Below are 25,173 nucleotides of genomic sequence, written 5' to 3' on the forward strand. Positions count from 1 at the left end.
CTTCAGTTTCATTATGTACTACTCTGAAGTGTGCTTGGATCTGTGGAGTTTTATAAGATTGTCATTATCAGAGCAGAATTGCCCTCTGAAACAGAACAGTAGAGCAGGAAGGAGTTCGAAATGCGCATTTGTCCCTTTTATTTGCCTATAAAGGAACAAAATGTTCAGAAAATGCAGGCAGTGCTGTTCCTACATACCTTCTATGCGTCAAAAATCTAACAGTGACAAAAGTGTATGGATAGGTGAAAGGAGTTTTAGGACAGTGGAGTAGAAGATCGGGAAGGTCTTTTATCTGTAGGGGATCACAAGTTCAGATTTTCTGCACTTCAGTGTTGTTAATTTGAGATAGAGATTGATTTTTAACTCTGGCAAAGAACAGGCATGTTCAATGATGTATCAAAATATGGAAGTTGGTACACTTATAAATAAGTAAATGATTTGACATGTTTAGTAGCAGTATAATGTTGCAGTCTGTCAAAACCCATGTAGTAAATATTCCAATATTTACTTACTAATCTTTTCCAACAACTGTTTCCAACAGTGACACAAAATGCCTGTTCCAGGCATCTCCATTTGTGTCTAAGTTCAGCTCTAGGATAGCAGGGTCCTGATTTCTACAGCAAAAGTGCATAGTTCTTACTCTTCCCGTGTTATGCAGTCATGAAAGATACTTTCTGTTTCAGAAAGGATATTCTTATTTAATATTAAGTACCTAATGCTAATGTGGCTCCTTTTTCCCTTTCATCCATTTTACTTAGTTTATTCAAAACTCCTTTGCTAAAGTTGATTCTGCATAATTTTTTTTTGCTTTTCATTATCACATTTAAGGTTCAACCTAACCTTAACTAAGTGAAATCTCAGCTTTAATTTCTGCTTTATGTTTGCCCCTCTTTGCACTTATGTACCAGTCGATCCTCCCACCTTTCTGCTTCCACCGTTTTTTCCCTTACGTTTACCCCTCCCTTCCTTCAGATCCTCCTTTTAAACATTTTTTTCTATAGTCAACTTGGAACTAATAATCTTTCCCATATCCCAACTACTTTTTGATGTCTCTTATAATTTTTCTTGTCTGATTTGGTCTGGACTATGCTGCTTTGATGAGGTCCTTCATGGAAACTAGACAGCGTAGTCAGAAAATGTATGCAAGCCTCCTTTTCAGTCTTCCTATGTGGAAGCAGAGGAATCATTGAAAAAGCTTTCAGCTGCTTTGTATCTGTCCATTTCTGCTTACAAATGGCATGTAAATATAAGGTACACAATTATATACAATTTTAGTAAAAACTGCATAAAACCTGGAGAAAAAAATATAGGCAATATACTTGCATGGATAAATTAATATATACACCTATTGCTAATTAGCTGTATATGGCTTTTAGAATGTGCATAATCTTATTTTAAAGCATGACACCTGGAGACTGTATTTGAATCAGAACTAGTGAATGAGGTTGCAAAGGATAGTTTTCTTTCTCTTGAATGTGCAAGGTATTATGTAAGCAAGATTTTTAATAAATATGAGTTTGCCAGTAAGCTATATATTACACATCTCCCTCTTTCATATGAACTTCTTCCTTTATGAGGGAGCAAGATATAAGTCTGAGGATTTTGGTTCTGAATTGATGAGGTATTTTAATAATAAAAGCTAACTTTAACATATAATTGCCAATATGTACTATAAGGCAGTATGTTTTATAATGCATATTCTTAGCCAGAGCAATTCCTTTACAGTGAATTTGGAGGAGAGGAGAATAAATTCATAACTATTTTCTCAGAAAGTATAGGACAGCCTATAGTATAAAAGTGATAGTCTGAATCATATATGTTTCTCTTTTATTTCTTCTTTAGGTATCAGTTTTCTAGTTTACTGACAGAATTGCCTATAGTATAAAAGTGATAGTCTGAATCATACACATTACCACTTCAATTTCTTCTGTAGACATCGGTTTTTTAGTTTACTGACAGAATTGCCTATGGTATAAAAGTAATGGTCTGAATCATCACTTTAATTTCTTCTTTAGATATCAATTCTCTAGTTTACTGACAGATTTTTTTTTAATTTTTTTTCCACAAAAGGTATTTAAATTTTTTATTTGTACATGTTCCTCCTTCTCTGTGAAGGCTTTATATTGCAAATTGTTGCCAAATTAAGATTTAATTCTTATAATAATGAATGCTTAGGATGTGCAGCTTTACTCCGTTAATTTACGGGTGTAGTTTCTTCTTATTCTGTCTTTTTAGATTAAAGGAAGAAGTGTATGGAAGTTGATTTAGAATAATGATGGAATACAGAATTACTTCCTGAATCTTTCAGCTTTTCTAATGTTTCTTTATCAGTATTATGCTTTTATTCAAGTGTATGTAGCTATACACAATGTAATATAAAAGGTCATAAAATATTTTATCTTAACCTTTAAATAAAATTATGCTATTTCTAGGTATCATTTTGGTTAGCATAGTGACTAATATTCAGTGCCTCCAAAACTTCTAGTGCACTGTTATGTTTTTAACAATTAATAAAAATATAGAGTAGATTCAGTTATTTGAAAAAATGAAGGTAGATTCTTTGATGACTTTGATTTGGTTTGTTTGGAGTTGTTTTCATAATTGGAATAGAAAGACTTGATTAAAAGAAGTTCTCTTTTAGCAGTTTACATCTATTTATCCTTTTGGTATTTACTTTCTCTCTCAGGGCTCGTTATCACTAAGCATCCATGACTTTAACTGGAAACAAATACATCTGCAAGTGTTCAATGTGACTGAAAATTAGGATCTTTAATTGCATTTTATAAAACTAGTTGAAATCTAAACCAAGTGAAAGTAGAATATGTGCTTCTTTTTGATACAATTCTATTCATAGATTTAGATTTGATGCAGTTCATGATATGTACAGAGGTTAGCTGTTAAATGGAACTGCTTTACTCATATCTTGAAGATCCATTTCTGTTCACTAACATAGCTTCTGTCCTGGTAACATGACAGGATGACTCCTTTAGTTAAGAGGCCAAATACTAGTTTAGGTCAGGCTTCCATTCCAGAGAGCTAATTAAGCAGAAAATGGTCCAAGTCTTGTTGCTTAGACAGTGCTCAGAAACAGATCCCAGAGGAGCTGAGATGGACAATCTCAGGTGGCAGCAAATGGAATTACTCTGACAGCCTCATTGAGTTTTTAGAACACTGTGACAATACATGATCTTTTCCTAACCAAAGTACCAGGACTATCTGGCACGGGGCATAACTCATCTCAGTGCTGGCTGAAAGGAAAATAAAGCACATCTGCAGGACCAAATTTTGTGAAGAAAAGCTGTAATTGCATGTGGAAATTTATTAACAGTCATAATAACTATTATCCACTGTGTAATGCTTTGATTATCATTTATTAATTGGATTATAGTACATTTATTAAGCGTTTCTGCCTGCTTAAAGTAGCACTGGAGTCCCAATTGGCATTCCTAGTAATCACTTCATATATAAGAGATTTAACTTGACTATTAATGTTTCAATTATGGATTCAATTTTAAATGCGTATAGTCAGTTTGATAAATTCATGTGTTTTTACCTTAACTGTGCCAAATAAAAAAAGGACTGAAATTCAGAAGAATAATTCACAGAAAAAGATTAAAAATTAACATTATTTATAAAAAGTTCTGAGAAACTTAATTTTGGTAAACATGCATGTGTATTTGTGTATTTAGTTTTTTAATAGATCAAAGTGATACAATATATTGCAGTAATAAAAACTGTAAAAACAGAAAAGCCTAAATCCTCTCTGGTTTCATGACTGTAAATCAGAAGGAAGACCACAGAAATCAGTAGAGTTTTATAAAAAGGGTGTAACTGGTTTAGATGGGAATTGGCTTTAGTATTTAAGTATTTTGAGTAGAGCTGCAGTTGTTTGGGAGAACAGGAAGGATTAGCATGAAAATGATGACTACAGCTTTTTTTTTTTTTAACAGCATTGTACTAGAGTTTCCAAATACTTCTACATCAGTGTCTGTATTTTAGGATACCTAAGTCAGTAGAAGGAAGAGTGGATATTGAATATATTTTTAATGAAGCATAAGATCTCCCCTTCTGGAAGACTTTTGTACTGCTTTCTGAAAGGTTTCATTATCATTGCTCACAGTTGTTGGTGGTTCTGATTGTGAAGATAAATGTCAGAAATCCAAAGGTTAGTAGGATAACGTGGAGGTTAGGTTAAGAAAGAAATCAATTAGATATTATGATGAATTATTTGTGAAGCCAGGCTATGAGGTAGACTTGACAAATTAAATCAGTTGTCCTTCTTATATTAAAATTCACTCTTGCTGAACTCAAGAATGCCATTTATGACATTGTTGAAATACTTCATTTATTCATAGTTAAAGATTGAGATAAAGTGAGGCAATGCACAGCCAAAAACCACCAGCAATGAGTCTTCCAGTTCTGTTAAGGTAAAGACTCTGCTTTTAAGTGAAAGCAGAATTAAAAAAAAAAAATAAAAAAAGAAGTATCAGAGAAACGAGGTGAGGGGGAGAAGACAGAGAAAGTAGAGACTCTGCTTTTAAGTAATCTGTATAAAATCAAGCTTCCATTGGAGTCAGTAACAGTTTTCTTGAGAAAGAACTGCTGCCATGTGATGGTCATGATATACTGATGGCTTGTGATTATTCTGAGATGATGTTTTTTATTCCATGGAGACATTGTAGTTTGAATAGTCTTGTGTAGATATTAAAGCTTCATGTACAGTGGCTTTCCACAAATGATTTTTCAGATAAAATTATTTGATTAGCATTAAAAATAAGAAGGATTCAGAATCCCTTATGGATATTTAAGAGTTGCTATAGTATATGGGACCCAATGGTTTACCTTAAATACTGGTCTGGATTGTCTGTTTCAGAAGAGAAAGAGAAGGGAGTTATGGAATACCTTGACTTGCAAGAAGGCTTTTTTTTTTTATCCCAGGGGTTTGTTGACTCTTCTGAATAAAGATTATTTAATGTAATTTATTTTATTTTCCCTAATGTAACTGTGTATCTCATAATCTTGCTATTCAGAGCCTGTTGTAGTGATGAGTTTTGATACACAGACATTCATTCATAAAGCACTGACCATGGAATACCTCTAACATAACAAAAAAACCCCCTCTTTATTTTTTAGTGACTGCATTTAATTTGGGGTGATCATTTGGAGCTGAAAGATTTTGTATTATATTATGCTTGTACTAAATTTTCTTTGCAGTACAAGAGAAAGTGGGCGGCAGTAGGATCTGTAAACATAACTTTGTCAGAAGTTGAGGTTTCCTATGAAATGGCTTTGGCAAATATCAAAATTAAGAAACCACACTAAGACAATATACATGGAACAAAACGTGGACATAGGCAGTAGTTTAAAAAGAAATCAGAAACATTTGCATCTGAGTTTTCCTTTCCTTTCATTCCTATAGGAAGACCGGATAGTGAACCATTTGGCAGCAAAGATCATTGAAAATGTTTGCACTACTCTCTCTTGCCATGCACAAGGATTTATTACAGGAGAAATTGGACCTGTCTTGTGGTACCTTTTCACACATTCTACAGTAGATTCTTTGAAGATAACTGCTGTTTCGGTAAGGAATTTCCTTTTGTGATATAGGAATGTTTTGGGGGTTATTTTGAAAAGCATTCTGAATTGAATTTAAAATGTTTTTGAGGATGTTTTCTGTATGTATGTGTACTTACATTTCACATTACATTAAAATATATTTACAAATTTTCTGAAATTAAAAGGTGCACATATTACAGTCCAGTGCTTATGAAAAGTCCTTGCGATTCATCATTTTCTGGAACATATATTTTCTTATGATGGTGATTATGACTTATCTTTGAAAAGTTTAATCTTTCAAAGAATCAATTAAGTTCTTGCAAAGTTGAATTTCTTTTTTGTATTATGTTTTATGTGAAAAATGTTTATTCTTCTTATCACAGGCTTGCTTAGAAGACATATTTAAAATCATCATGTTACTTTATATAAAATTGTCAGGGCTAGTCTTTGCCCTAAATTTGTAAGTTAATAAGACAAACACAGTTTTGACATGCAAGAAACAGGTTTGAAACAAAAAGAGTTGTGAGGTAGAAAATACTTAGCAGGGCTGTGAGTTTAACTGTATCTCTTGTTGACAAACAAAAGCCTTACCCACCAATACAGGTAATATTTTAGAACTGAACAATAAGTTGACTTATTTTAAATGAAGTGTGATAACTGGATGCTCATTTCCTACTACAGCTCAGGCTCACTAATGACTTTACTGTTGGCTTCCCAGATGGGAAATGGTAACATTGCTGCTGCAGCAGTATGCACTTAGACACATCTAGGATTGAAGTAATAGAGAGAGAATTAAAAATGTATCATCTGAAGTGTGGCTGAAGAGATAAATGGTAGAATAAATCTATAAATTTTAAAAATATATGTATGTATTAAATATTTACTTCAGTGTGTATTTGTGGCAGAGTTTTGCCTGGGAAATAAACTGCTCAGGTACTGGAAAAATGTGTTGACCTTTTAGAACAGTAAACTTATTTAGTTAAATACATGTTACAGATGCCTTTGTTCTGTGGCACCTGAAATTCTTTCTAAAAACTTAGTCTTGGAACTTTAATGGGTAGAGGATTGTCAGGCTCTAAAAATGTAAAATATATGTGTAGCCTTTATATAGACCATTTATAGCTTAAGCCTGCTTGTGAGTCTGGCTAGTAGGCTGCTTTTTCAGAAAGACTCTTTTTGAGACTTTACCCATTTGATCTGTGAATTTTATGCTTACATCATGACTGTATATATGGTAAAAGACTGGAGATTAGAGCTATGATTTCCTTTACTTATTGAGTATTTAAACAAGTCTGTTCAACCCTCTCTGCCACCACTACTTTTGCCGTAATGGATGGGTTTTATCTTGTGCTTTCAGTTCTTGTCAATCATTAGACTGGGCAGTTGTTATTTATTTGCTACTAGAGCATAGCTCTCTATTTTTTATCTCTTTCAACTCGTCCTGAAGTTTTCCTTCTGTTTCTTTCACTTGGAGAACTTTTCTTCAGCATTTACCATTCCCTTGGCTTTTATACCAGACTTCCAGAGCTGCTTCACTTGTAGGGGCCAGTTGGACAGTTACCACCTGTTTTGTGTGCCACAGTGAGCAGCATAGCCCAGAGAAACAGTCTGTCTGAACTACGTTCAGAGACTGAGCAAAAAAAAAATCACCAAAAGAAATGTCAGGAAATGTCAGTGGGCTTTTTTTTTTTTTTTTAACCCTCTTGAAAAGCCAGTTTCTTCTTGGACAATATATTATGCTTGAGATGGGCAAGAACTTTTTTTCTGCTCAGTACGATGCAGAAGTTATACTTCTGATTCTCAGGAATACACTTGTCATCAGTGCAGACTCACTATGGCTTTCTGTAGCAGAAGGCTCAGAGGTCAGTATCACCAGTGCCATATGGTTTTCACTCTGCCCTTGGATGAGGTTTCTACTGACTATGAGAAGAGAGGATTGTTGTTTGTCCCTCTCTATCCTCAGCCTCTTTTGAGATCCCAGATCATTCGATCCTCCCAAGGCTGTAAGGTTGAAATAAAACCACTGAGAGATCTTTTCTTTGTCATAGTATTAATGGTATGGGTAGCTAGCCTCTCTGAAGTACTACTGGAGCTCCCTTTTCTTCCATAGCATCCGATGAGAAGAAAATCTTCATGCATCTTATCTGGAAGGTAGAAAAAATGTTTAAGAGGAAGCTAAAACCTGAAGAGCTTATTGTAGCCTAGTTTCCTCCTTTTTGCGTCCATTGACAGCTACCACTACGTACCAGTCACTGAGGCTTTTTTAGTTGCTCAGTTCAGTCAAACAGTGCTGGAATTTGTGTGGTCTCTTCCAAGTGATGAGATTGAAAGTATCATGGATTTTGAGTTCCCCAGTTCCTTCACCTCTTGCCACTGTAGCTGTGAAAGAGCAACCTGATCTCCATGGGTTTTGTGCTCAAGCAGGGATGTTAACTTACTATACATGTCACTGTATTTGCCATATCTTTGTCAGCGACATGGACAATGGGATCGAGTGCAACCTCAGCAAGTTTGCTGACAACACCAAGCTGTGTGGTGTGGTCAACACGGTGGAGGGAAGGAATGCCATCCAGAGGGCAGGCTTGACAGGCTGGAGGGGGGGGCCCATGCGAACCGCATGAAGTTCAACAAGGCCAAGTGCAAGGTCCTACACGTGGGTCGGCGCAATCCCAAGCACGACTACAGGCTGGGCAGGGAATGGATTGAAAGCAGCCCCGAGGAGAAGGACTTGGGGGTATTGACTGATGAGAAGCTCAACATGAGCCGGCAGTGTGCGCTTGCAGCCCAGAAAGCCAACCGTGTCCTGGGCTGCATCAAAAGAGGTGTGACCAGCAGGTTGAGGGAGGTGATCCTGCCCCTCTACTCCGCTCTTGTGAGACCCCACCTGGAGTACTGCGTCCAGCTCTGGGGGCCCCAGTACAGGAGAGACACTGAGCTGTTGGAGCTCAGAGGAAGGCCACAAAGCTGATCAGAGGGCTGGAGCACCTCTTCTATGAGGACAGGCTGAGAGAGTTGGGGTTGTTCAGCCTGGAGAAAAGAAGGCTCCGGGGAGATCTAATTGCAGCTTTCCAGTACCTGAAGGGGCCTACAGGAAAGATGGTGAGGGACTGTTTACGAGGGCATGTAGTGACAGGACAAGGGGTAATGGGTTCAAGCTGAAGGAGGGTCGATTTAGATTAGATGTTAGAAAGAAATTCTTTACTGTTAGAGTGGTGAGGCAGTGGAACAGGTTGCCCAGAGAGGTTGTGGATGCCCCGTCCCTGGAAGTGTTTAAGGCCAGGTTGGATGGGGCTTTGGGCAACATGGTCTAGTGGAGGGTGTCCGTGCCCATGGCAGGGGGGTTGGAACTAGATGATCTTTGAGGTCCCTTCCAACCCAAACCATTCTATGGTTCTATATTTATACTGTAGTTCAAAATTGAATCATCTGGCAGTCCTGGGTTGGCACTCATCAAGATTTGCAATGATACTGTTTTTGCCAAGCTCTTACCTCCTGATTTTTTTTTTTCTTCCCTTTATAATGCAAATCCAAAGACTTAATTGTCAAAGCTTATCAGTCCTCAAGAACTACTGTAGAAGCCCTCTTATAGATGACATATGTTAGGACAAAGCAGTATGTTTTAGGAAGTCATGATAGCTGCAATTACCCATTTTCTCTAGAGAAGCTCAGCTGATTTGTGGAACATCCTTTTAATGGCAGTTGTCAATCTAAGTAAGAAAGATGCCTTTTTATCATTCTATTAACTTTTCTCTGTCAAAGTTCCTTAGCAGTGTGTGCTTTAGTGTTGAGGCCAATCATGTTGTGTGTGCACACCGAGTTCTGCTGAGGCAAAAATTTCTTCAACATCTTGTGCAAATCTGCAGTATAAATGTATGTACAGACAATATAAGCAAAAACACCCCTCTGTTCCCAACTAACTTTTTTTTTTCCCCCTTTGAAGGCAGTAGGCTTACTGGATCTCATACCTTTCCCTTGGGTAGTTACTGAGGCTTTAGTCATGCTGGAACTAGGGCTTGCTCCAGACTAACATATTGGAGAGCTTTGAGTGAAAGTAGCAGTGAGGGGGACTGCAAGAGTAATAAACATTCGCTCTTCCACATACTTGGTCCAACTGTTTTGTTTATTGTTTTTCTGGTCTTCATGGAAATTAGTGCTATCCATGTAGCCAATTCCATCTCCTTTTTCCAGACAGATCATTTCATGCAAGAGTGCTTGGGTCTGAATGTGTTTCTGGATTTTCCCCTCCACTGTTTTGGGGATTGTGTCCTTTATCAAAAATCTGAGGTTTAATTATTTCATAGCGCATATGAAGCGAATTTGACAAGGAAGCTTCTAAAGTAGGATACATTAAGGTGGTACCGTAATCCTTTTGCTGCTTTGTAGTGAAACACTGAAGTAACAAGAGGGTAAACTTATTTGTTGGCTTTATTACTCAATGCCTCATATTAATACTGGTTATGTATTAATACTGCTGTGGTATTTGGATATATAATCTTCACTTTAGGAAAAAAAAATTAATCAATATTGAAATCTAGCACAGACAGATCTCTTACCAACTGAAGTTTATAGAGATTTAGTAACCTACTAATATTTAAAGTAAAATACCAACATATTGTCCAGCTATATTGTACTGTATAATTTCTACATTCATTAAATTGTTGCTATAGATATGTAGGTATTTTTATTCTGCATGACCACATAAACTGAGATCATCAATATCCTATTGTATTTTATTATGCAGTCATTCCTGCCTTGTTTGAATGTATCCTGAAGAAATTATTCTTGACTGACATCTATATTCACATGTAAAAATACATTTCTGTTAAGAAATACATGTGTCATATTTTTACTTAGAGCTAGCAGGCTGTCTGCAAAGTGTATCAGCAGTAAGGCACTATGGAATTTTACTTATGCTTATTTCAATCAATAATAAAAATATATCAAGAAGATTCTATGTCTTCAGTTTCTGGAGTCAAGAAATGACACTTTACCTTGTCCTGCCTGTCAGAGGTGGCAAACGGGGACTGTGTCTCAGTATTTTTGCTCACTTTGGAGTCCAAGTTGCCTCAGGTAAATATCACAGACTTTGCCTGTAGGAAAGCTATACCTTTTTATCATTTTGCTAGACTCAGAGAAGAAATAATTCTGTAAGATGTCAAAGTGACATTCTGACAAGCTCAGCAGCAGGAAGAATATTTTCTTTCCAGTATACTGAAAGTTTTTTTAATTTTTTTAAAAATAATTTTAAATTTTGTTTCTAAGAGATGGCTTTTTCTGCTGGAGGAGGAGTAACAAAACATAAGCTGCTTAAGTGGAAACTAATTTGGGAAAGCTCAGCATAATCTTTTGAGGTTTGTTTTGTTTTTTCCTTAAATAATTGGTGCTGAAGAGATTCTTTCAGAGACATGAGTATTGCAGATACATTAATGCATTCATTCTCAAACTTGAGAGACTCATGGAGTACATCCTGAAAGGATGAATATTATCCAGCCACCATATGGCATGTAAGACCAGAAGGCAATGGATAGGACATAAATGACTGTAGAATATCTGAAGTTGGAAGGGACCAATAAGGATCATGATGCTGCGGTTGGAGCTGCAGGTAAAGGCTGTGCAGAGAGCAAGGACAGAGAAGGCAGTTCCAGGAGAGGCTCTGCCAATGTCTTACTCTCACTGAGATAATTTCCTGTACCAAGGCTGCTGCTGAGAGATGATGGTGTGAGCTCTACTCTTACCTCTTCTCATCATTGGTTCCCAATTCCTGCTCCACCACCTGTTGACCTATCCCCATCTGTTCTCTCCAGATACTGAATCTACTGAAGTGATTTAGCATGCTTTGTCTTCTATCCCCCTTTAAACTCTTCAGCTTTTCTGCTGAAGTGTTGGTTTCACTCATACAGTAGAGTGCTCTGTGACATACAAGCTAATGGGAGTTTAAAGCTTCTCCCCTTGGCTGTTGGTGGGCTGGAGCTTTCCTGCTATCTCCAAAGCTGCAATATGATCCTAGAAGGTAGTCGTGTCTTTCCTACCAGATTTGCCTAGAGATCTTCTGATGGCCTGGGGCCATGGTAACCCTTGTTTGATGAGGTTTGTAGCAGACAACTAAGGCATTGGCAAGTCTGCATGCACCGTGTTAGCACACCAAGCTGGTTCCATGTTGCTTTGACACAGTCTGTCCCTAGGTCCTAGCAGTTCACTGCTAATATGACCCTCAAGGATATGTTTAGTGAATGCACATACTTCCTGCCCACTCATTTTGAGAACTCAGACTAGAAGTGAAGGGCTGGATTGTATCCTTGGGGAAATAGAACATGCTGTACTAAGAAACTGAAATTGAGTGTCTGTGTTTTAAAAAAGAGGGGGGAAAAAAGAAGGAAAATAAAAGGCTGCAATTGATATGGTTCCTGGACCACAAAGGACAAGGAAGAACACGAGCAGAGTAGATGAACAGCATCAATAAAATGTCTGTTCAAAAATCATAAGTTCTTGATTCATTGTCTTTCACGCCTGTGTAATTTTTATTTTTTTTTTTAAATTGTGTTTTGAGTAATGTTTCTAAGGGCACTGGTGAACTGGGCAGTTTCTGAGGTTCTTATATGGAAAGGTTTTCTCTGATGATAGTATTCTGTGGGTGTAATTGACTATAGTTTCTTGTAAATGGGATGTCGCTATTGAATGTACACCAAGTAAGCAGCAATTTCTAAATATAGCTGGTCTGAAAAGAACAAAGAAGTGGTAATATTGCCTAATTTTCACAGAAGAAAGTTGCCTTCGAAGTTTTTCCCTAAAACCAATTCAGATTTTCATGTGAATCAAATCATTGACATAATCTGTTTTCCTATCTTAACACTATATTCAAGCCAAAGAAAATGAAATTTTAAATATCTAAAGAGTCTTATTTTCTTTATTTGGAGAGACCAAAAGCAGTTGCACTATCTGGAAGGTTGCATTTCCAGAGGTATCAAAAGGAAAAGCTATGTTTTGCAGATAAATCCATCTGGGAGGTCACTTGGTAATGTTTGTTATGAAATAGCTAAGTTAGTATACACTGAACGTATTTGTACTCACTTCACTAGAGTTCAGTCAGTATCTGCATTTTCTGTTAGGATTGTTTTAATCACTGATACTTGTAAATCAACTTTTGGAGAATAGTTTGCATGTTTGCTATATTAAACACTGTTCCATATCAGGTATCTAGATCTAAAGTAGTATTTAGATCTAAAGATAGACTTTAGATAGTGAACTACTACATATCAGATTATGGCTCATGAGCAGAGAGAGAGAAGAAAGATGCCCACCTTTAGGAGTGACCAGAATTTCTGTGGTATGTGCCATCTCTGTATTTTCTGCTGCCTGTGTTCCTTTCTAGTACAGTGTTATATGATGCTACCTACATTCTGTGCTGATAGAAGACTCAAGCATGGGCTATGCCACTCCATCATAATTGTTCTCTAGAGGGAAAGAGTAATGTGATTCTGATGTTGGTGTACCAAATATTTCAGTTTCAGCTGCATGGAGTGTATAGAATCATATAATGGTTTGGATTGGAAGGGACCTTAAAGATCATCTAGTTCCAACGTCCCTGCCAGGGGCAGGGACACCCTCCACTGGACCAGGTTGCCCAAAGCCCCATCCAACCTGGCCTTGAACACTTCCAGGGAGGGGGCATCCACAGCTTCTCTGGGCAACCTGTTCCATTGCCTCACCACCCTCACAGTGAAGAATTCTTCCTAACATCTAATCTAAATTTACTCTCTTTTAGTTTAAACCCATTACTCCTTGTCCTATCACTACCCTCCCTGATAAACAGTCCCTCACCATCTTTCCTGTAGGCTCCCTTTAGGTACTGGAAGGCCGCAATAGCAATACATTTAGAAGAATTCCAGGTCTCTCAAAATAAGTAGCCTTTTCCCTTAATATTTGCCTTATGAATGAAACTGTATGAATTCTCTATATTCCTAAACTACTGGAAAAGTCACCACCTGTTTTTATTCTCCATTATCTTTCTTGAGATAATAATCCCATTAAATAACAATTTTTTTTTTTTTTACTTTTGTAGGCTTTATGCAGAATTACTCGTTACTCACCCAGTGCTTTCCAGAGTGTCATTGAAAAAGTGGGATTAACAGCCATACTAAATTCCTTGGCAAATGGAATATGCAAAATTCAGCAGTACATGCTCACCATGTTTTTGGCAATGTTGTCTTGTGGGATTCATCTACAGAGGCTGATTCAAGAAAAGGTTTGATTTCAGATTAATATTATTCACTGGCATGGAATTTTGCTAATGGAAAGTTAAAGTTGGCTCTAATAGTGTTTTTGTGTTGTCAAAATGCTTAACTCAATGACACTTAAATATCTTAATAGCAGGGAATGAGGAATGTGTTTATTTTATATTTTTTTTGCTTAAAATCTAAATAACGAGGTGTATAGTTTCTCTTTCTCACAGATCTTCAAGAGCTGGTACTAATGGGTATACAAATTGCTACTGCAGCTAGAATTTAATCAATTCAGAAAACTCTAGCCTGACCACAGCTGATAATGGCCCTAAGGAAAAACAATAAGGAATGCATGAGGACATTTATTTGACATAGCTCTCTTAAACGTTTAAAAGAGAAAATAATGAGTGTCCTGATTGAATCTAAAGCTGTACTTTATGCTCTTCTTAAAGGACCTTAGGCCAATTTGTAAGTTAAATGTCTTGCAGAAATCAGCATTTTAATAACTTAGGGTTTTATTTTTAGTGTCACTGAATAATACTACTGGTTTTGATTTATGTCTAATATAATTTTTGGATGAGATGATTAAAAGCTTTCTATTGTGATTACCAAATTATTCTGTGTTTAGAGAAATAGTGTTCATTTTTTTTGGCAGTAAGTCTGCATAAACAAAAGTAATCCCTCTCTGCTTGGAAAGGATAAAAATCACAAAGAAAATAGGGACTCTAGCTCGTGTTTCATCAGATACTCTGTTGTGATGTATGCTGTATCGTGGCAGTCATCGTCACTATAACAATCTATTAGGCTTTAGTTGAGAGAGATTAATTTGGTTTCTATACACATTGTTTCAACGATGTTTAAATAAAAAAAATAATCTGTTTTTCACCCATCTCTTCTTGTGGGCTGAAATCACTCATTCTCTTCCTAAAAGTCATTTCTGGGCCTTGTCAGAATTGCCAATGTGTTTTTGTAAATGCATGTCAGCTGACCTTAAGCTTTCCACAGATTCCACTACACAGCACTAACAGGTGGCAAATTGTCCCGTAGTGTCGCGGTTTCTAATAGTGCACATTACTGTGAGTTGGTGGTATAGTCAGAGAAGCGTGTTCAAAAAATACGCACTTGAATATTCAGTGAAAGAATGCAATATGTTAACAAGCGCATAGCTACAGCATGATGCTTTCTGTGAAGAATTTTTTGTTTACAGAGGACTTGGATAGCTAAAAGGACTCCCTTTCTGATACTGCAGTTCTTATGATCTATTTTAATCAAATTTTTGAAGTTATAAAAATAATAAACGCTGAAATTCTCCAATTAGTTATAGGAAAATAGAAAGTATTTTGTTGACATGCAGTACATCAATGGCTGAAACTTTGTGAGTTTAAAATTGCTGCTTAATCATTAACAAACTGTCATAGGTGTTTTGTGAGCAAGTGTTGCAATTTTGCAGATTAAAACATTGAAATATAGACAGATAGACATTATTTTAACATCATATATCAAAATAATGATAGAAGTGGGAATAGTACCCAAAGCTGTAACTGAAAAAACATTGTGCTTTAAAAACTGGTAAAGAGGGTCTAGTTCTACTTCATGTGCCCACATTTGGTAACTGTATCTGCCTTACAGCTCAGATAAATCTGTATTTCATAGAATGTCTGTTTTGCTCAAATCAGATTGTAGGATTTTTGGAAGCAGAAACTAGATTTCTATTTTTCTTGAACAGTACCTAAAAATATAATCCTGCTCCTGAATGGAACTGCCAGGTACTATCACATTACGTGGAGTAATAACACTTTATTGCTGAAAACTGAATTTAATAATCCATGCACTTTTCAATTGTGAGCATGACACACAAGTCCACCTTAATGAGAGAAGGGAAAAGAAAAAACAAGTGGGTAGTTTTGGCCTACAAAGTATTTTGCCTTCTGTGGAATTCTTGTATACTATAGCGTAAGAGGCAGAAGGACCTCAGTGTTACACAGAAGGTGGTGACAAGGTTGCGACTATCTTTTTAATACAACTGCAAACCAGCATATTAAAAGATGCTTAAAGATATAAATTCAAGATGGAGATCATTCAGGTTTGTATATCTGGAAACTCCCTTGGCTTACAAGACTTAAGGCTGCCCTTGTTTTCTACTCCCTTGAAGAACAGCGATAAAACTATTTACAAAATAAAAGCAAAGAAAACAAAGGAGAAACGTAGTTCTGTGGTTATCTATGCTAGTGTAAATCTTCAGAGAACAAGAGCTAAAAGCGACTGGTTTTTGTCCCTCTCTGATACAGAGCCTTTCTATTTTAGTTTGTCTCGGATACAAAAAAAGCTGAAATGATGTTTTTAAAGCGTGGAAAAAGAATTCAAAATCAAAGATCTTTGACACACTATAGTGGTAGATTAAAAAAACATTGCTAATTACTTTCATCTGGCTGTCAAGATTCACCTCTGAATGAGTGAAAACCAGTCATATAACTTTTTGAATGCAGTTAGGTTCTTCCAGAGGTCCAATAGTGGGGTGGAGTTTTTTTTGTTTCATTGTTGTTTTTTTTTTTCTCAAGTACTAATAAGTAAAATTATTCAGATAGTTCCAGCAATACATTGTGACAACTGCATTGTTTCTTTACTTCCCTGCACCGTTGGCCGTAGGTGCTTTTTTATCTTGGTCATATCCAATTATGGCACCAAAAAAAGGCATTATAAATGCATTATAAATGTTGTCCTCATATTTCAGTTACTTTTACCATTTCTTTGTCTTTTACCTGAACGTGGACAAGTAGCTACATCTGATGTTGATGGTTTTGTCAATATCAGTGTGAATTAATTAAAAGATATTTTGTCTTTAACAAAATCTTTGTGACTCTTAACATAATATTATGGAGGCATTTGTAATGCATAGAAAGGGAATTTGAAAATACACAACAATACAACAAATGATTGCTATCTCAACTTCAGTTCTTGTATAGTGAAATAGTGGTCTGTCTGTTTTCCCCTTGTGTAGCCAATTCAAAAACTTTATTGCTTTTTGTGATTAGTTTATATTTGCTTTGCAGTATTACTAAGAGTATCCAATATAAAATCATGCTGCAGTCAACAGTGTGTTCACTTGCAATGAAGTATCCTTACCCTGCGGAGTCTCCATGGATACATCAAACAGTTGCAGGAGAGGGAAGAACAATATAACAGTGAAACGATTAATAATTAATGTATTAGTATTTCAGCAATTTTTGGCTTTTCTGATATGAGTTTTGCAGGTCAGCAAAGATGTGCTTCAGATTTTCTTTGGATAAACTGTTGCTGTTTTGCAGCACGTTTGCAACCAGAAAAAAAATTCCAAAATATCACATTTATTTCTTAAGCCAGGTTATTAGATCATTCCCAGATAAGTCTGATGTAACTGATTTCAATTCACAATGTTGTCTTAACCCATGGTAACCCCTACATGTAACATTGAAATATTCTTGCTTTCCAGCGCATGAGGACTGAAAATAGTCAGATGTGCTTTGGCTTGTAGTTGCATGTGTCTTTGTCATGGTGTCCCTGCGCTTGGGCTGTCAAGTCCATTTATGTTAGCAGGCTGTGTTGCATTATATGTACTCTTTCACTAAGTCTGAGCCTTTGCAGGGTTTCTTAATGTAAAAACTTTTTTTGGTTGCTTTGAGTAATTTAATTAAAAAAAACAACAGCCAAAACTCCATAAGACCTTACTTTATTAAAATTTCAACCTTTGCTTTTAGTAGATTGTAATTAAGAACTTTACCGCTGCAGGTTCATACTGGAGCTGTTGAAGTGTTTAAAGCAGTAAACTTTACACAACTTATGCTTATTAACCACAAGATTGAGGAACTCTTCTGTTTATGAAGTAAATTACAGAAATACAAGAAAACAGTTCTTGAATAATTAATAACAGTTGGGTTTTTTTCTGAGATTTCTGTAGTTACTGTCTGTGCTGACTGCTTTTGAAGACAGCGTTAAAATAGTATCAGAGTAAAAATGTGATGGTTTGTTAGCCATCTCTTACGCTCCTGTTCTTTTTCCAGTCTCTGTAAAGAGGTATAGTTAATTGTTGCAAAGACTGCCTCTAATAAATTATATTCAATGTTGATTTTCTGTTTTATGACAGTGAAGTTGCCTTTCAGTTATTCTGTCAGCAAGAGGGGGAATTTGAATAATATTTGGTATGTTAAATGTGTGTCACACAGCAGGATTTTAAACTTTGTACACAACATGCATGCACGCTCCATGTACCTCTTTATTCTCTAGTGTCACTCCCTTGAGAATCCAGCTCAAATGTTTGAGGGTAGTTTCTGTTGATGAGGCCATTTGTGCTCAGTCTGATTCTTGGATAGGGCCAATTGACTCAGTTTGTAAATTCTGGCTCAGTTTTTAATTCTGTTGGTTCTTTTTTGTTTTGGTGGGGGTTTTGGTGGGGGGTTTTGGGAGTTAGGTTTTTGTTTTGGTTTTTTTTGTTTGTTTGTTTTGAGAAAGAGATTTGAAGTAGGGTTTGTGTTTTCAGAATAAGGCATTCTGATCAACAGCTGATCCAAAAATACCATTGCTGCTGCCAGCAAGGTCATCTTTGAAGATGGATTTTTATTTTACTTTTTTTTTTTTTTTTAATCAGATAGCCCAGTTGGTCTTCATAGAAGAAGAGTACAGATGAGTAACAGATATTTTTATTCCTCAGAGGTAGAGGATACTCCATATGGAATTTTTTCTTTTCTTTTTCTTTTCCTTTTTTCTCCTTTGGTTCTTCAGGTGTTACAACACATCATTGGACATATCATAAATGATGCTCATCTTACACTTTTTACAACTAATACCTAATTCTGTTATTCATAATATGAGAGCTCTTTTTTCCTTCCATTGATTCTCAGCTTTATTCCCTCGGAAGCTGAAGCAGTACACATGAATCTCACATCTTTCCACGTCAGGCCACATTCCAGAAACTAGAGAAGAAAATCCTTTCAATATACAGCGCAAAATAGAGAGAGAGAAAAAGAAGTAGCTGTGATTTCAGAATCCAGTCAGCTAACCATTGTTAAACTTTTGAAGGGAAATATTTTGTGGTTATTCTTTATTTCTCACTATCCTTCTTAAACTTTTAAAATTATTCTTTCATTTGGAGTTACAGGAGCGAAAGAGTTACAAGGATCTTAGCATCTTATACACTGACTTTATCATAGGAATGGATAATGGTCAGTGGATTAGGAAATTCATGGCTCCTTAATGCTTGCAGCTTATCCTTTTTCTTTCTTTCCAAGTCCTAATTTAGGTTGTTCCTTGAAAAGGTGTTCACTTCATGAATTGCAAATAAAATGAGTTTAGATAAGTACAGTCAGAGAAGGTAGAAACAGTTTTGCCCTCTATTTGGACCATCTGTTGTGTAATTTAGGGTCTAATGTAGACATGGTTGTATCCACAAAGGGGTTGTTTTTAATTTTCCTGCGTATATGAGAATTAATAGGTAAACATTTAATTATATACGTACTGAAATATTTATGTATACTGAAAATCCTTCAGTCTTCTTTTAAAGTAATATATTAAAATGTTCTATGCTTATCCTTAAGGTAAGACACTTTAAAATAAGTTCTATCATATTTTGTAGTTCATCTTGTACCATTTTGGATATAGTACATTAGATAGTGTTTACCTGTTGCAGCTTTGCATTGGGCCAGTCTGTCTTGGACAGAGATTATTTAGTAGTGTTTTATGGTTTTTTTTTTTTCCTGAGTGACATGAAAAGTACCTTACTAATACAGAATGCACATGAAAAGGAGCAAATTTTAAATGTATACAGTGTTAAAATACTGTGCAAGTAACCTTTTTCCATTAAATAATATTAACGTATTTGTGCTTATTTCCATCAAGGATTTTGTGACTACAATTACTCGTTTACTTGAAAGTCCTTCAACTCTTATCCGAGCAAAAGCCTTTCTGGTCCTACTACAAGTTTTAATTAATAACAGGGAGATGTTGCTACTCAGTTGTCAAGCAAGGTAAGGTGATGATGGAAGATAAAGATGTAAAGTTTATTTTCAAAGTTGTACCTGAAATACTTTAAAATGTGTGGTATTTTTGAGCCAGTGTTTTAGGTGTGAACTATTTTCTGTGTAATATGAATCCTTTTATTCATAAGAATATCAAGAAAAGAGTGTTCTCTTGTCTGGGGTCATCAGGTGGTGATTATTCACAAGGGGAAGCCACTGTCTTACAGGGAGAGCCTGTCTTTTAAAGTAACTTGTAGTCCCAACGACCATTAGCAAGGAGCAGATTTTGCTTTGAGTAGGGCAAAACAAATAGTGCAACAGTGAGTTGTTGCTATGGTGGGAAAGCAAAATTAAAAAGTCTGTCGTGTACCTTCCTCATTTTGGGGCGTGGTATAATCCAAAGTCTTTCCAGTATAGGCACATTCAAGGTAAAATAATATTTCTTGGCTATATGTGGTGTTGGAGTGATTTATGTAATGACCACTGAATTCCTGTGACTTTTACATGAAATATTTTATTTGTTTCTATGTTTTAAAAAGCTTTGCAAGAAATGACTGCTCCAAAATAATATTTGGCTCACAGTGGAATAGTTATTTGAATTGTTGTGTCTTCTGATGACACAAAAACATTCCCACATCAGACAAGAGGAAATTAGACTCTGTTAGAATGTAAATTGTCACAGTGTTTTGGGAGCGATTGGAAGAGTAAGATGGAAGAAATTTTATTTGGGATTTATATTTTCTACTATTCATTATGAAGAACAGCAAAATGTAGTGTAAACCAAGTTGTTATGGTATTGGAATAAAGCAGATTTAGAACTGAAAGTAAAAAAGGATGAGGCTTGTGGGTAGCTGTAAATCTAACTACATTTAGAGCAAATATAACTTTATATCTTATATTGATGTTTGAGAAGAATTAAGATGTATGCGTTAGAGCTAAAGGGCTGGATTGGAAGGAGCAGGTGAGTTATAGTATGAAGCCATTGTGAGAGGACATCTTGTGGGGTGCTATCATTATATACCCCTCCGTTCACATACAAATCTGTAGATATCCCAATTTTTGTAGATCATAGAGAATTAGTACTGAATCTAAGCTTTTTTCATGTGTATCATTTTATACTTCCAGAAATGTTTTATCAGATGATGTGTTCTGGTTAGTGTAAAATGTCTCTAATAATTTGTATGTGACTTTTTGAATGGTTACATTTTTAATGACTGCTGCTATTCGTATGCTTCTTATAGCACATAGGACTGAGCTGCGTGTTTGTAGAAATGTCTGACAGAAGTCCTGTACTGACAGTTACTATTAGTTTATTTATACCTAAAATATTATGTGAAAGAGAAAACTTTAATAATTTTTATCAACAATTTGATCTCTTTATTTATAATACTTCTAATGCGTAGCCTTTCTGAAGAGAATGTGTTGTGAATTTGGGATGTTATTTTTGTATTGTCAATTTTGGCTTTATCCTGGTGGTGTATTATGATGCTCCAGACAGAGCTTATTAGGGACCAATGCATAATATAACATATTAGGTAAAACAGTAGGCAAGCCTTATAACAGCTTTATCGAATTGATAAACTGTTTTTATTAATTTGTTATGTTTTCTTTGTAATTGTTCTTTAGTGAGCGGTATGTCTCTTGACAGGACAAATCATGTAGACTAAAATCTTTCTCTTACATCCAGAGAGTAAGATGGCTACAGCAGGATGAGGGAGGAGAAATTACCCATTATATGTGCAGACAGCTACTTTCATAATATCCTGAACTCTGGAATAATTTTATTAAGCCCAGTAGAGATAATGGATATTCTTTGACTTATACTGTTGAATTCCTATTGGACTATTTTAGTTAAATGTCTCCTGTTCTATGACAGAAAAGTTACTTCAAAATTAAGATTCATAAATTTAAAATCGCTAGTACAGTAAGCGGTAATCAGTTGGATAACTATTGAAAATGTTTGATATACTCAAAATCTCTTTATGAAGATGTTTGATTTGAGAAATATAAAGAGTATGTAGTAAAATGTGCATAATTTCTACTTATTGGTTTGTCTTTAGCAGTTGCAGCTAATGCCTGTAACAGAATTTATATTGCTTTAGAGTATAAAATCTGTTTATGGTAAAGATAAACAATATAAGGCAATTTTTCAGTGTGCCATCAGTTAAAGGATGTGATGCAGATGATAAAACAGTCAGTACTAACTGTTTCATGACAACACTGCATATATCTCTACAGCTTTAACTTAAATGTTGTTCAGTTTGGCATTGGAAAAAGCCTGTGTTTAGTAATAAAAATTATACATACCTTTGCAGAGATTTTTATTTTTTTTTGTTTTTGAAAAACACCCCAAACTCTCTGAATATGTCATAGCATATTTTTAAATTATGAAATTAGTTGTGGTGGGAGTATGTAATTCGAGCTTGACAATGGATGTCACTGAGGAAATTCCACTAGTACTTTCCAAAGTACTTTGAGATTTCAAGATCTGTATGTGAAAAGCATTTATATCTAATATCAAGTGTAATTTTGAAGTTAATTTTTTTTCTCACACAACATTGATACAATTCACCTGCTATTCTTTTTTTTCCATCTGTCTTGTGGTAGGCCATTACATAACTTTTGTTCTTCCACATGTGATGCGGCTAGAGAAGGCAGGAGACCTTCAGCACTTGTTTGCTTACAATATGCAAATTCATTTTTTTTGCTAATCACCCTGAGTTTCCTAGTCTCCTTGTTTTCTCCATGATTTGCAAAGGCAGGCTACCTATTACTGAGGGGAGGGATACAACCTGAAGTGTTGTTGAGACTTATAATTTCACCCTTTCCTGAACCAGTAGTAATTTCTGATTAGTCTCACTGAATTGTTCTTTCTGGATCTAAATGCTTTCAGGGAATTTCCTAGGTGAATAGAGACTGTCCTGGAGATTAAACTTCGTCCTTAAAGCATTTATTTAAACCTCTTTTTCTGCTGTCTGCAGAGAGGGACACTTGTGGAAAGATAGGGTAATATTCGTGACAGACTTTCACAGTCTGCAAAAGCATAAGTATGCACAAAAGCATAACTTTTGAGCAACATCTTTCTCTGTTATCTCTCCCTACCACCCATGGTTTTTAAATTTTCAGATCTTGTATATGCCCTCAAAGGAAAAGCTTTATGTGGAGACCTATTACAGTCTCACATCTAGCATAGCCTGTTGGCCTTATATGTCTAGGATTGGCCGAGAAAAAGAACGGAAAAGTTTGGTGCCCAGTCAAATGGGAAAACATGAATATGGAAGGCAGGAGGGAACAATGACACAAGTTAGTGATTTCAGGAAAAAACCCCAGCAAGCTGGTATCAAACTAAAAGAAAAAAAGGAGATTGACCCTTCTTACTATGTGATCTGCCATCCAGTGTTGCATCTCTGTAAAATAAACAATATATCTATATTAAACATCCTTTAAAAATCTTCATCCTTTTCTGTTAGCAGAGGTTGACTAAAAATGGCTCCTTAAATTGTTGGGGTAAGTGGACTGTATATGTCCTCAGAGCATGGAAGACATTCTTTAGTTTCTTGGAGGTCTGCCCTTCTCTGTGAACTTTTCATAGAATCCTAGAATGGTTTGGGTTGGAAGGGACCTGAAAGATCATCTAGTTCCAACCCCCCTGCCATGGGCATGGACACCCTCCACTAGACCACGTTGCCCAAAGCCCCATCCAACCTGGCCTTAAACACTTCCAGGGACGGGGCATCCACAACCTCTCTGGGCAACCTGTTCCACTGCCTCACCACTCTAACAGTAAAGAATTTCTTTCTAACATCTAATCTAAATCGACCCTCCTTCAGCTTGAACCCATTACCCCTTGTCCTGTCACTACACACCCTGATAAACAGTCCCTCACCATCTTTCCTGTAGGCCCCTTCAGGTACTGGAAGGCTGCAATTAGATCTCCCCGGAGCCTTCTTTTCTCTAGGCTGAACAACCCCAACTCTCTCAGCCTGTCCTCATAGGAGAGGTGCTCTAGCCCTCTGATCGGCTTTGTGGCCTTCCTCTGAGCTCTAACAGCTCAGTGTCTCTCCTGTACTGGGGCCCCCAGAGCTGGACGCAGTACTCCAGGTGGGGTCTCACAAGAGCGGAGTAGAGGGGCAGGATCACCTCCCTCAACCTGCTGGTCACACCTCTTTTGATGCAGCCCAGAAAGCCAACTGTGTCCTGGGCTGCAAGCGCACACTGCCGGCTCATGTTGAGCTTCTCATCAGTCAATACCCCCAAGTCCTTCTCCTTGGGGCTGCTTTCAATCCGTTCCTCACCCAGCCTGTAGTCGTGCTTGGGATTGCGCTGACCCACGTGCAGGACCTTGCACTTGACCTTGTTGAACTTCATGCAGTTCACACGGACCCCTCTCTCCAGCCTGTCAGGGTCCCTCTGGATGGCATTCCTTCCCTCCACCGTGTTGACCACACCACACAGCTTGGTGTTGTCAGCAAACTTGCTGAGGGTGCACTCGATCCCATTGTCCATGTCGCCGACAAAGATGTTGAACAGTGCTGGTCCCAGTACCGACCCCTGAGGAACGCCGCTCATCACCGTTCTCCATTTGGACATTGAGCCATTGATCATAACTCTCTGAGTGCGACCATCCAGCCAATTCCTTATCCACCGAGTGGTCCATCCATCGAATCCATGTCTCTCCAATTTAGAGACAAGGATGTCATGTGGGACAGTGTACAGATCCAAATATAGGCAGGAAACAGTGAACTGAAGGGAGAAGTAGGGAGAAGACTGCTAGTGAGAGACCTCCTGCTTTTAGGTTCACTCATCTGGTGGCTGCATGCATTTTTTTCCTCCCTGTTGAGATACAGGTAAAGTATCTGAACCTTATTGATATCTGAAGCTGATTTTAAGGATGTTGAGGGTAAATGTCACCAATAGAAGAGAATGAGTGAATTTTAGAAAAAAATTCTTAGAGACTTTGAAAGGTTGTAGAGTCTACTCTTCTGATCCAGGTCATGGTTTGTTATGCTTGAGAAATATTTTTTAATGATTGGTGGAAATTGGTGGGTATTCCATGACCTCTTTTTGACAGCTGTTCTAATTATTAGCTATTCCTAACACTCAAAATTTCTTGTTTTCTCATTGACATTTTGATTCTACAGGTTAGGCACAGAAAACAATGTAGTTTCTTTCCCTGTCACAGTGGCTTCTGGATATTTGAAGACCATGTCTTACCATGTCCCTGCTTGGGCTAAATGGTCTCTTTTTTTTTCATGTTCATTATCTATATAAGTGAACAGTTCTTAATATTTTTAAGCAGTAGACCTCCTTCCCATTCCTGTTACTCAGGCCTGTTAACTTTCTGCAATTGGCCCCTTTTTGCTCCACTCTTCACCTCTTTTCTCAGAAAACTTTGGTTGTTCTGGTTTTTT

General features: G+C 36.7%; 1 protein-coding gene across 6 annotated transcripts in view; it reads left to right on the forward strand.

The window, feature by feature from the left end:
* Positions 1-25,173, forward strand: part of ULK4 (unc-51 like kinase 4) — a 257,174-nt gene that overhangs the window by 55,710 nt on the left and 176,291 nt on the right. For all 6 annotated transcript variants that reach the window (XM_054814066.1, XM_054814067.1, XM_054814068.1 and 3 more), the window contains 3 exons: positions 5,420-5,581; positions 13,616-13,798; positions 19,644-19,771. In XM_054814066.1, the coding sequence (XP_054670041.1) occupies positions 5,420-5,581; positions 13,616-13,798; positions 19,644-19,771 (473 nt within the window). The remainder of the gene's footprint in view (positions 1-5,419; positions 5,582-13,615; positions 13,799-19,643; positions 19,772-25,173) is intronic.

This window comes from Grus americana, chromosome 2 (genome assembly GCF_028858705.1).
Source record: "Grus americana isolate bGruAme1 chromosome 2, bGruAme1.mat, whole genome shotgun sequence".
In the NCBI taxonomy this organism is placed as follows: domain Eukaryota; kingdom Metazoa; phylum Chordata; class Aves; order Gruiformes; family Gruidae; genus Grus; species Grus americana.